Here is a 13,554-nt window from a genome sequence, read left to right as displayed (position 1 = left end):
GGATAACTATATTTGGTATGTGCGTACCTTGCAAGGTCCTCATGCACGTCCGACAGTTTTCACTTGACCTCAACCTCATTTCATGGATCAGTGAACAAGGTTAAGTTTTGGTGGTGGTCCATATCTCAGATATTATAAGCAATAGGTCTAGTATATAATCCGTGTACAGAAGGACTCAAAGGTGTACATGTTTAACTGACAGGTGTCATCTGACTTTGACCTCATTTTTTATGGTTCAGTGGTTATAGTAAAGTTTTTTTGTGTTTTGGTCTGTTTTTCTTTTACTGTATGCAATAGGTCTATTATATTTGGTGTATGTAATGATTGTAAAGTTTACATGTCTAGCTGGCAGGTGTCATCTGACCTTGAGTTTTTTGGGTTTTTTTTCTAATACTCTGCAATAGGTCACTATATTTGGAGTATGGAAATATTTTCTGTCAGTCGCACAGTTTTTTTTTTTACCTTGACCCCATTTCATGGTTCATTGCTCAGTGTTAATTTTTTGTGTGTTGGTCTTTTTCTTAAACTTTAAGCAATAGGTCAACTATATGTGTTGTATGGAAGAATTGTTAGCTGTACATGTTTTTCTGGCATTGTTCATCTGACCTTGACCTCATTTTCATGGTACATTGGTCAATGTTTAGTTTTCTTGGTTAATGTTAAGTTTTTGTGACAGTTGTAATAACTTTATATTTAGGACTATCAACATAATATCAATGATTGTTACATTGTTTAACTGTTTTTTTGTTGTTGTTTTTTATAGTAGTATGTTTTAAGAAATGCTGACATTGGTATTTGGTATGCATTTGACCATGCCACATTCTGACTAATGAGGCAATTATTCAGTGCTTTATTTCTGTCTTGTCATGTTTCTTTTTAAGATATTGTTTAACAATATATTGGGCTGTTGGTTTTCCCATTCAGTTGTTTCCCATCTGTTGTTTAAGGGCCTTTGTGTTTTGCTTGTTGTTGAAGGCTGCATTGTGACATATAGTTGCTAACATCCACATAATATGGAATCTGGTGGATAGTTGACTCATAGGCAATCTTACCACATCTTACTTATGTGATGAAAGTGAGACATAGCGATCATAGATTCTGTCTTCAGCTTTAACCTTTATGTTAAGTCTGTGGTTAAAGTATTGTTTAAACATCATTAACTATTTAAGTACACTTATACACTGAGAGCAGCAATCACAGACAAGACAACCCCTTACAAATGGGTTTGTATATGAATCATAGTTTAAGCAGTTATTAGACAATCATCTGTTTTATAGTAACTTTTAAAACATTTACATATATAAAAGAAGATGTGGTATGATTGCCAATGGGACAACTCTTCAGAAGAGACCAAACCACACAGAAATTAACAACTATATGTCACTGTACCCTAACATGCATTTAATTTTCTTCAATGAGATGTGTTTTTGATGAACAATCGGAACATAAATTTTACTGTAGTGTAAGTATGTTAATAGGTGGTGATCAATATAGAAGAAATAAATCATTCCTTTCTGTTTACGGTGAAAGGCTGTTATATCTATATAGAAATGTTGAATGGCTTCATTGAACCCTTCTGAAGACTCAGTCACAAAATCCAGCTTCATGATATAAAATGGTTAGTGAAACCATGTATAAAGAAAAATAAATAATGTGATCAATTTAACAATTTTTTGAGAAGTACATGTCATGTAAACATAATATATTTAAAATATTGCAAAAGTTTAAAATCTGTCATCGCTGTGTAAATGCTCTAAGGAACCTATAAAACAAAAAGAAGCAATGAGAGAAAAGAAATACTGTTGATTTTTTTTAAATGCTTATATGACATTGAAAATGAAATTTCTGTAATGTTACGACAAAACTTTCCAAATAACATTTCAGTTAGTTTTTAATATCTCTGTAAGAATTTAGGAACTGTGTTAATGTGTGTTTTGTTTCCCTTCAGTGTCCAACAGCATGAGAAGCTGTTTTAATAAAATCTGATGAATCAAAATACCTTTTTTTATCAATTATACTCTGTTATAACACCATAACTTTCATATCCTGTTTTTATACACTTTTTTGTTGCTTTTGTTTTGTTTATTACATTTTTTTCAGGGGAGGAGGGTTTATATTTTAGCTGCTTATTCAGTTACATGTTTACCTAGGGTATTTTCAATCTGGTGTTAACTGCCAATCTTTAAGTGATATTGGATGAGGTACTGACCTAGAAAAATAAAAAATCATTTTAATATTTATACCAACAAATGACAGTTTTGAAAAATTTCATCAGAGGAAATAATGACTTCTTTTTAAAAGATTGTTTCCTTTACCTAATTATCTGTTTTAAAACTTTCAACAGATATAACTATTGAAAATGATATCTGACAGGTTGAAAGGTTACTACTTCACTTAATTGTTTTAAAGTTGCTTTCTATTAATGCCTGAATTTGTAGATAGTTGGTTATGGCTATTCCATTAAAATGTATATAGGAGGGTAGGTAGGGAAGTTTAATTATTGAATGTGGGTCATGGGTCTTTTTCAGTATGCGTCGATTACCATTATGCAAAATATCTAAAAAATGGTTCTTGGTTGTAGAGATATTTGGAAAGTCCCTTCCTATCCTACCCTTTTACATACATAAATGGAATAGTTCTTATCGATAGAAAAAAAAATCCTTTACAAACTCTATTGGTACTTACTTAGGTGTATGGGGTATTGGTATTGATGCTGACTGAGGTGTCCCAGGCACTGTACCTGAATAAAAATGAGTAATTAATTTTTCTTCAGTGGCAGCATCATACTAACTCTATAAATAAATGTCTTTTAAAAGTAACTAAATAAAGGGAAAGTATTTAAGACAATTATTTTGCTCATTTCTCTAAAAATGTTATAAAAACAATATTTCTAATCTTAAAACATATTTGATCAAATAAATAATAATAAAAAAATACTGTGCAGCAGTAAAAAAAATATTTTGATATTGATATTGTGTGCATCTCTTGTATATAATAAAAAGCAAAACAGTCCAATCCATCTTTGGTCAACTTTGCTTGATGGAATTCAAGATCAAACTTGATGTGTCGGAAAAACATGAATAGCCCTGCCCGCAAAATTAAGCTTGAAGCCATTTTTAGAATTTAAACTTTTCACACAGCCAGTTATTTCGGCAAAAATTAGGGGTACAGAACCAAATATAAACTTGATCTGTAACTCATCATAGTAAACTTGCATGCTCAAAGCTTAATATATGAAAACATTAGAAAAAAGAGTTGATATAACTGTTTCTGAAATGATGGATAGGGTAATATAAAAAAGAAGATGTGGTATGATTGCCAATGAGACAACTATCCACAAAAGACCAAAATGACACAGACATTAACAACTATAGGTCACCGTACAGCCTTCAACACTATATTGCCTCAATTTAAGTACTAAGTAGACAGGCCCATAATTACTTTAACTCTGTTTATTAAATTTGATTAGTGTATTGACATTATACTGATAGTATAAAAACCTTGAGTGTAAATATGATTCTCAATATTTGACAATTAATACTGACAATGACTTACCTATTTTCCCTCCTGATGGAGGTGTACGAACAGATAATCTTCCTGGAGCTATTGAGCTATGAGTGGAACTCTGAAATAAATGTCTGTATCTCTGATATCAGTCTTTACAAATAATAATTTTGCATTGAAATAGATGTATCCAATCCAGTCTTACTTAAAATTTAACACCAAGGTCAAAAATTATTTAAAACCAAGAATTGACTGCATCCAGTTGGATAAATGTTGATTTTATTTTAAGCTTTTGGTCGTATTTGGCACAGTCAATTCACAAAAATTAAAGAAAAAAAATTTTGTCAATCCAATTTGAATTTTTACTGTTAAATCATTTAGGTGATGTCATAAGGAAACACCTATCAACAAATCAATCATACTGTGGACATATTTGATATATATATTACTTACCTGTTGATAGAAGGCTGGTGAACCTGGAAATAAATAATGTATAGATGTATAAATGTAAGATCCCGACTTTGAAAACAATTATAAAACATGCTATCTTATTATTACAGTTTCACACATGAAAGATAAGAAGTTGTTTATTTTTTTGCATTATTATCATTATGGTTAGTTTGCTTATTCTTGTAAGGCCAAAATGTTTGTTTTTTTTCCGTAATCTTTCCTATTAAATGATGCCCCTGTACAGCATGTTCATTGAGAAAAATTTTCCTTATAAGAAAGTTTGTAAATATCTATTTGTCCATCTTAAAATCTGCCTTTACCTTTTATCACACCTATGAAATCATAACAAGTGGTTAGACAATCACATTAAATGTTATTATCTCCCTTTAGCTGTTATAATATGTTACAATAAACAAGAACTTACCCCTTCTGCCACTAGGTGGTGTACATGATACTTTTCCTGAACTACTGGATGATTGGAACTAAGAAATATTGAATAAGATATAAGATTTCTTTCTTATTTCATAAGCGGAATTGACATAAAGATTTCATTCCTATTTAAGATAAATTAACCATTGAAAATATTAATAACTTTTGAATAGGGCCTTTTACGGTCAAATAAAATGATTCCAAGTAAATACTTTAATAAAGTTGAGATTATACGGATATACCCATATATATTTGAATGAATATTTATGAAAGTTTTGGTGTAAAAATTGCAAGAAAACCACTAAAAACCTTATTTTAACTGGCTTAAGATAGCTATAAATTACCAATATCATCTACAAAATGACAACATATTATTTAGTAATCACAAATTGCTGGAGAGAGGAGTATTTAATGCTATGATTTTAGGATTTTACTTACAGACTGCATAAAGCCTGGTGAGCCTGCAATGAATAAAATGGTATCAAAGAAAATCAATTTAAATAAATTGATTTCTTTTAATTCTGAAAACATCTTGAAAAAACTTAGGACTGTTCCATTAAAGCAAGCATGCTACTCAGGAAAGACCCTTTCAAAAAGTTTTACCATATAAAATATATAATTTTAAGATTGGTTCCTTTTTCATTGTATAAAATCACCCACCCATATATTTTTTGGTGCAGCTATTACTAGTTAAAAGCACTTTTAATACAATCTACTTTGTTGGGGAACAAAAATTACGAGAAGAGACTCTCATTGAAATAAAAAAAACCAAAAACAATGAAAGCATTTGTTCCATCAGAAGAAATACAAAACAATCCTAATGAACTTCATTCCTGCCAACTGTCACTATTTGTGGGGGATTTCTCCCATGAAAGCTCCCAAATGAAATTTTGAAATAGCAATTTTGTCCACAATTTTAAACAAAATAGTTAATTTTACAATGACTATATGCTTTGAAAAGTATGAAGAAGCTAGAAAACAACATTAAGATACATATGAAGGCCCCCTAGAAGTTTTTAAGACTGAAAAAGCCATCTTGCAGGTAAAACCCACATGGGAATTTTGAAAAGTTGGCAGGTATGATGAAGTCACATTACATTATTCCAGATATTATCAGAGCATATGGTCATCTTAACTCATACCTCTAGATACTGGACTGTACTTTCCTGGAGTCATTTGCCTAAAAAAACAAACACATTTACCATCTGAACTGCATAAAAGAAACTGTTATCTTAGAGCAATAAATAGAAGATTTAAATAAATTATTACATTGTACATTGGTTGCAATGTGATTTCACTGAGAAATATAAATTCACAGTTATTTCCCTCCTCTGACGTCATACAAGAAAAGGTGTTGTCAGGTGTTGTAAATAAGGTTGCATGAAAGCAAATGGTGAATGCATAATAACAGATATAGTACCATACATTTCAAACTTTATTTTTTTTAAAATGCCCATTGTCAATGTAATACAAAGATAGAAACTGTAAACTGAGAAATTTTCGCACCGTCTTTATTTCGCGTTTTACGTACACAAACTTAATTCGCAACGTTTTGAATTCGCGATTTCCATTTAGCCTTTATAAATATTTTTTATCTACAGGATATAAAAAGTGAACAGCTTTACATGTATAGTAACTCAAGTGATCAAATCAATCAGAAATCTTTTGTTTTCGGTTAATTACTGTTAAAAGAGATTAAAAGTTGTGTCTTGTCTGTTTGTAAAAACACATACACAATAACAGAAAAGAAGACCCATTTAAGAGTGAATTAAATGCTGTCAGGATCGTTTGATATGTTTAATCTGTGTAGCACAATCAATGAGGTAATACTTTTATAACTGATTGACAGGTGTCATTAACATATTTGTAACTGGTGCTGTTTATATAACAATATCCTTAATGTCCACTAGCTTGAGATGGTACATATACTAATCATATATTTATACGATCTTCATCTCAGGAATAGAGTTTTCCTTAAAATTTTCGCATTACAAGTCTTACTGCGAAAATAGCGAAAATTAAACTGCCGCGAAAATTTCCCTGTTTACAGTAACCAAAGAACTAAAATATCTGAAAATATTTAACTCCTGACTGAACAACAATGATAATTAACTCATGGGCTACACACATTCAGGAATTAATGTGTTGTTCGGTCACTTGTTGAATATTTTTCTTTATTTGAATTCTTCGATTAGTTATTCTGTAAATATTTATTACATGTAAATCACTTACCTTCCATGTCCAGATAAACCCTGAAATTAAAAACAAAAGAGTTATTTCCCTTGATAATAAAAAAAAAGTCAATCAATCACAGTTATATGTTTCAACTTTGATTATTATTTAATATATCATTATTAATACACTCAAGTCATTGTTTACTTATAATATATTGATAAGATTAAATAACTGTATGCGTACTCAATACTCAGGACAGGAGTACTATCATACATTTCCAAACATTTTAAAATGCTGAATGTATATGATGCTGGACAAAAACTCTGGTTTTTATTTGTCATTTTAATGAATGCAATTTTTTGACATATATATGATGCATGCAAGAGTTTTGCTCACCTTTTCAGTCATTAGTCTCTTTAGGTATAAATTCTCCTCTTTTGTTTTTGATAATTCTCTGAAACAGATTTTTTTCAAATACTTTTAAAATGTTTCACTGGTACAAATTATGAAAAATTTAATAGTAATTTTTTCATGAGAAATATTAATGAAATCAATGATCACAAAATGACAATTAGTATTTGTGGTATCAACACAGACACAGCTGTATCACTAAGAAAGCCTTGTAATATGTGGAAGGCTCAAAGGTTCATGATACTAGGCCTTCCATGAAAATCAGACACACAAATTATAGAAATATTTTTATCAAGATTGATTTCTAGTAATGACAACTTTAAATTACAAAAATTTTCATAATAATAACCTACTTCACACTCATGTCTTATTCATAATTTATTTACAAGCTTATATAGATTTGATGAATCTTTGTTGTGCTTTTTTTTTTACACTTCTGTGTTTTACAATTTATATCAAGTGGTTGTGCTTATGATGATCTCTTCTATTTTGTTGTGTATAATATTTTGTTCTTCTAAAAAAACATTTTGTCACATATTTTGTGCTTACCCTTCCGGAGCACCTGAGATCACCCCTAGATTTTGTTGGGGTTCGTGTTGCTTATTCTTTAGTTTTCTATGTTGTGTCATGTGTTCTATGGTTTGTCTGTTTCTCTTTTACATTTTTAGCCATGGTGTTGTCAGTTTATTGTCGATTTATGAGTTTGACGGTCCCTGTGGTATCTTTCGTCCCTCTTTTGTGACTGGTCCATTATAATTTTATTTTACAGTATGAATGAGGTATAAATAATGACATGATATAATACCTTTCCATATCTTGATATTGTGAAATAATCCTCTGTGCATTTTGTATAAATTTTTCCATTTTAGCTATCTGAAAAATCATAGGATAAACACATAAGAGTACAACTCAAGAAATCTTAATACAATTGTTAACAGAACCACCTTTATAAAAGTGCTAGTAAACAAGAATTTCCAATATGAAGGGAAGGGTTGAGTAGGAAACACATCGAGGCATGCAAAATTAAAAAGTTTTAACAAAACCCTCTATTTTCAAATAATTTTATCATAATTCACTAAGTGATAAATCATTGTCTTAAGGTCTCATTTAGATTACTGTCCCTACAAGAAAAAACAACCTTAACTTTGCAAAGTACTTTACTACTACAACTAATAATAATAGTTGGTATTGTCTAGACTGGCCCTTTTTTTTAATTCCACACTTTTGGTATTTTGATACAGGACAAGTATGTACCTTATCTTTCAAGTGATTTACAAATCTTCTTCTGTGACTGTCTTGAAACTCCATCACCTATAATATTATGTAGGAAAAGAATTGATACAGACTACTGATTTGCTACAAACTTTTTTAAAATACAATGATAAATATTTCATACATGTAAAGCTGCATTAAAGTTATATGTGTGCTTGTCTACTAGATGAAAGCACATGTCTTTAATTTATTATTGGTGTATTTAAAATACTTTCAATATAAACTAGTGTTTTCTTATATGCAAACAAAATATTTCTTTCAATGGAAATAGTATATCATGATGAGAGCTGATGATGCAAGAAATATTTCTTCATGCTGAAAAAGAATATGTTACAATAGATAATCAGGACATCTGTCAGATACAATATAATTAAAACAAAAGTTTCACACCCTTATGATTAGTTGGTATTGTTGACTTTTTAAATTTGATAGCCACTTCTTTTGTATTTTTAAATTTTGTTTTCTATCTTGTCCTTATTAATTTATAAATATGGATATCCTCAGACATCCTGCTTCTATGTTTTGAGCAATAATCTACAGTTACAGGCCCTGTCTTCCTTTGATTATGTAAGTATATATTTATTTGCTTTACCTGGTAGAACTTTTTGGAGTCTTTTTTGTGCATATCTGTTGGGCTTGTAAAAAACATTTCTACATCAGGTTTCATCTGAAATATTAAGTGATGTATGTTTCCTGACCTTCTGACATTCTATGATTCTGCAGGGGAAAACAGATGAATTATTTAAGAAAAGAAATACTCAAAAAATATTTAGTTTATTTTTTCTATGACAGTTACTGTAAAACTACATTGAGACATAATATAATATCTCTATATGATGTTATTTAGACAATATGTTAGAATTTTTTTGTTTTCAAATTCTGCAAGAAAACTTGAATATAATTATTGATGCGTTGAAAGATAATATAACAGCTAAGGGGAGATCATTGATAATCAGAGCAATAAAGTGATGATCAAGTATATTTTGAGATTTTCTAGACATATTATACCCATACTTACTCTGCCTGAGAGAGTGATCTTATCACATACACTTCCACACATAGAACATCTTTCATTGCATGCTGTTAGCAAATAAAATAAGATTTTAAGTCTAATGAATAACAGTAAATATATTTGAAAAGTAGTCAATGCTATTTTCAGATGATTTTAAAGTTTCAAATACACTTTTATTGTTGACATGACAATATGAATAATTCTTGATTCAACTGAATGGGCAACACCTTGTTATGGTTAAAATCATATTTAATGAAAATGTAAAAGACATGCAATATGAGTTGTAAAAACCCTAGCCACAAATATTGTTGAAATCTAATGATCTTATTGAAAAATTGTTTTTTGTGTCAGAAATGACAATATCTTCTGATTTATATATATAAACATACCAACTCTTGAACATTTTTCACAGTATATGTGACCACAGTTTGTCAGACTAAAACCAATACCCTCACCAGGCTGTCGGAAACAGGTATTACAATGTAACCAATCTGTCATTACTGCATTTACTTTTATCTAATCCTGCAAAGCAAATGAAATTTTGCAGTCATTTGTTTGATGTCCTCAGATGTGTTGTTGAAAATGATAATAATTTAAAAAAAAACAAAAAGGATGATTTATTAAACCAAAAAACAAAAGATAAAACACGAAAATGACGCTATCAGTGTAGGACCGTCGGGCCAGGCCAAGTCTGGCCTGAAAATTTTTTTTTGGGCGAGTGTAAAAATTACTTCACAGGCCCAAAATGCATATTGGTAGCCCAATTATTTTACTCAAATTATTTTACGTGTTGAGCCATAATAATGACAAAAAAAAACAATATAAATTTGGTAGATAATCTCAATTCTTCAATCAAACCTTCCTGATACATGACCCTAAAAAAATCATTCCTGTAGTCTTCATTGTCACTGAATTCAGCATCAGTGTTCAGTGCCTAATCTAGGATTTTGGAGAGGAAGAAGTGACTTCTCACTCCATAATACAGTAGGAGAGAGGCAAAGTTCCATTGCCGTTTCGGTTGCATAGTGATTTCGTGTTATCACTGAGGAAATATTGCTGTTGCGTTTAAAATTAAACAAGTTTCTGCGAATTGATCTAAAAATAGCACGGGGAATTTCCGCGATATTCTTTTCGGTCAGTTATTTCAACAGGTGTCTCCAGAGTGTCAATGCAAAAAAATATAAAAAGACATTTTATAAACAAATTATTTTCTTATGTCACTGCCACATGCACTTGATTCTGTCCTTGGAGGGTTTAACTATCCTCGTATGAAAAATATTTTGACGGCTTCTTGGATGTATCCGTGTATGAGTTCTTTTCATAATAGGAACAAGCACATTGTCACGATGCGTTTGTATACGCCATATTGATATTTTAATGCACTTGCACGTTTTAACGATGTGACGATAGACTAACAATTTGATCATATGTATGGGAACATGCACAAATTTGAAAATGGTCTGAGTATTTACGCAAGGATTTGTATAGTTAGTCTCACTATACAAATCCTTGGTCTGCGCCAAAAACTATTAGGTACCATCTTATTAAAAAATTACACTATTCTAATAGTCATTGTTATCGATGGAATACATAACATTCCAACACATTGATTTAAAGATGGAAGATCTTACACTGATAGTAATAATACTAGGTTGAAATGAATTGAGTCTACAGGCACTTGTTTCTATCCATAGGAAGGTCGACATAGAAACAGACACTTGGCTTCGAAAAGTTAGACAACATCCCAGAAAAATACTAAAATATAACAAAGCAAACTGGGAAAATATAGAAGCAGATCTACAAAAAACACTAGAAGAGCTTACTATTATGAACAATAACAACAATAGTACTATTAATGAAATGTGGGATTTATTTAAAAACAATATCACAAAATCAATAGATACAAACATCCCACATAAAATGTTAACGTATAAACATCGACTTCCCTGGGTGCACAACAAACTCAGAAAAATGATAAATAAAAAGAATAAATTGTACTCTAAAATGAAAAAGGACAAAAAGCATATAGTAAAATATAAAAAACTAAAACAACAAGTTCAACACGAACAGAGACGTGCATATTGTACATATATAGAAAAAATGATCCTTGACCTTCCAACAAATGACCCAGACCTAAGTTACAGCAACCAATCAAAACCAAAGAAACTCTTTTCCTATATTAAATCAATCCGAACTGACAATAGTGGAGTTTCTCCCCTAAAAAAAGAGGGCCAATTAACAACTGATACAAAACAAAAAGCCAACATTTTAAATGAGCAGTTTCAATCAGTCTTTACCACTGAAACAACAGATAATATGCCTGATAAAGGGCCAAGTCCCCATCCAGTCATACCATCACTCACAATTACCACACCTGGCATACAAAAACTCTTACACAACATCAATCCGCACAAAGCCACTGGCCCAGATAACATCAGCGGCAGAGTACTAAAACAACTTCAAAACATTACGGCACCAATCCTCACCATTATTTTCCAAAAATCACTTACAACTGGCTGTATACCATCCGACTGGAAACATGCAAATGTCGCACCAGCATACAAAAAAGGGGAAAAATACAACGCAGTCAACTACAGACCAATCTCTCTCACTTGTATCAGTTGCAAACTAATGGAACATGTCATTACTAAACACCTAATTAACCACCTAGAAAAAAACAATCTATTATACGACCTTCAGCACGGCTTCAGACACTCTAGATCATGTGAAACACAACTTCTATCTTTCATACAAGAACTAGCTTCAAATTCAGACAATTACACCCAAACAGACCTTGTGATTATGGACTTTGCCAAAGCCTTTGACAAAGTCCCACATCAAAGACTCTTATATAAACTACATTTCTACGGTATTCAAAATGAAACACTTAACTGGATCTCTGCCTTCTTATCAAACCGCACACAAACAGTTGTCCTGGATGGAGAGTCATCAGACATTGCTCCAGTTACTTCTGGTGACCCACAGGGAACAGTTCTGGGTCCAGTTCTATTCTTGGTATATATTAACGACCTACCAGAATATTTGAAATCCAGTAAACTCAGACTGTTCGCTGACGACAGCATCATATACAAAAGCATCAAATCTCAAGAAGATTGTGATAGCCTTCAGGAAGATCTTGATGCTGCCGCAAAGTGGGAAGAAGACTGGCTGATGGCTTTCCATCCAGACAAATGTACAGTTCTCACTGCCTCAAACAAGAAAAATACCATCAAACACGACTACATTCTTCACGGCCACACTCTAGAATCTGTCTCCTCTGCAAAATACCTTGGAGTAACACTGCAATCAGACTTAAAATGGACACAGCATTCAAATAACATCATTGGTAATGCTAATAAAAGCCTAGGCTTTCTAAAAAGAAATCTGAAAACATCCATTACAAACATAAAGTCTCAAGCATATCTAGCACTTGTCCGACCTAAACTAGAATATGCTTGTTCGGTTTGGAACCCTCATACTGCTGAACAATGCAATAAACTTGAGATGGTTCAACGTCGAGCTGCTAGATATGCCTGTAATCGTTATCACAACACCAGTAGCGTTACAGACATGCTCAATACTTTAAATTGGCCTACTTTACAACAACGCAGACTTAAAACAAGACTTATAATGTTTTATGAAATTGTTCACCAAATTGTCGCTGTACCATCAACATTACTCATACCAACAGACAATAGAACCCGACAATTTCATCCACAAACTTACAGACACATACTTACATTTAAAGATTGTTACAAATATTCATTTTTCCCGTATACTATTTACACAATGGAATGTACTACCTCCAAAGGTAGTACTTTCTCCCATTCTAAATATTTTTAGAGAACAGTTGACACCTACCGTTCTCTACAATATAGAACAGTAAACCTAGTAGTTATGTAAATAGTTTTAACCGCATGTCATGTTAGTATTTGTTTATTTTTTTGGCACTCTTATTTTGTAAATATTTATTAATTATTATCCTACGCATGCGCAGCAGTTAGTAATCATCAAAAATCTGATGGATAACTGGATACCATAAGAAGAAACAAGTGCCTGTGATTGAGTCACATTCATGTATTGATTCATGACATTCAACATGCTGTCAAAGTTCTGTTTCATTTATCTAAGTTTAGTTGAATTCTTGTATGTTGAATAACCTTTCATGTATAAATGTCAGTATGATGGTATTTTGTGACCTCTGGTATTCATTATAATAATAAACCCTTAAACATATCTTGCACTTTTTGTAGTCTGGGCGCTCTAGAACTTTTTGTCACGTGATGTATATTATTTTTTTA

At 31.4% G+C, this 13,554-nt stretch overlaps 1 protein-coding gene across 1 annotated transcript; it reads right to left on the bottom strand.

Annotated features, from left to right (window-relative positions):
- Positions 1-1,657: 1,657 nt before the first annotated feature.
- Positions 1,658-13,547, bottom strand: LOC143078863 (E3 ubiquitin-protein ligase RNF212B-like). Its single transcript, XM_076253883.1, has 16 exons — positions 13,414-13,547; positions 9,643-9,775; positions 9,260-9,321; positions 8,834-8,908; positions 8,224-8,280; positions 7,775-7,842; positions 6,955-7,012; positions 6,616-6,635; positions 5,526-5,563; positions 4,822-4,844; positions 4,379-4,436; positions 3,958-3,980; positions 3,556-3,625; positions 2,686-2,740; positions 2,147-2,209; positions 1,658-1,762 (listed from the first exon to the last, which is right to left on the bottom strand). The coding sequence occupies exons 2-15, from the start codon at positions 9,749-9,751 to the stop codon at positions 2,158-2,160; spliced, it is 768 nt and encodes a 255-aa protein (XP_076109998.1). The 5' UTR covers positions 9,752-9,775; positions 13,414-13,547; the 3' UTR covers positions 1,658-1,762; positions 2,147-2,157.
- Positions 13,548-13,554: the final 7 nt, after the last annotated feature.

The sequence above is a fragment of the Mytilus galloprovincialis genome, chromosome 6 (assembly GCF_965363235.1).
Source record: "Mytilus galloprovincialis chromosome 6, xbMytGall1.hap1.1, whole genome shotgun sequence".
In the NCBI taxonomy this organism is placed as follows: domain Eukaryota; kingdom Metazoa; phylum Mollusca; class Bivalvia; order Mytilida; family Mytilidae; genus Mytilus; species Mytilus galloprovincialis.
Note: the sequence above shows the minus strand (reverse complement) of the source record. Positions and strands in the feature narration are given on the sequence as shown.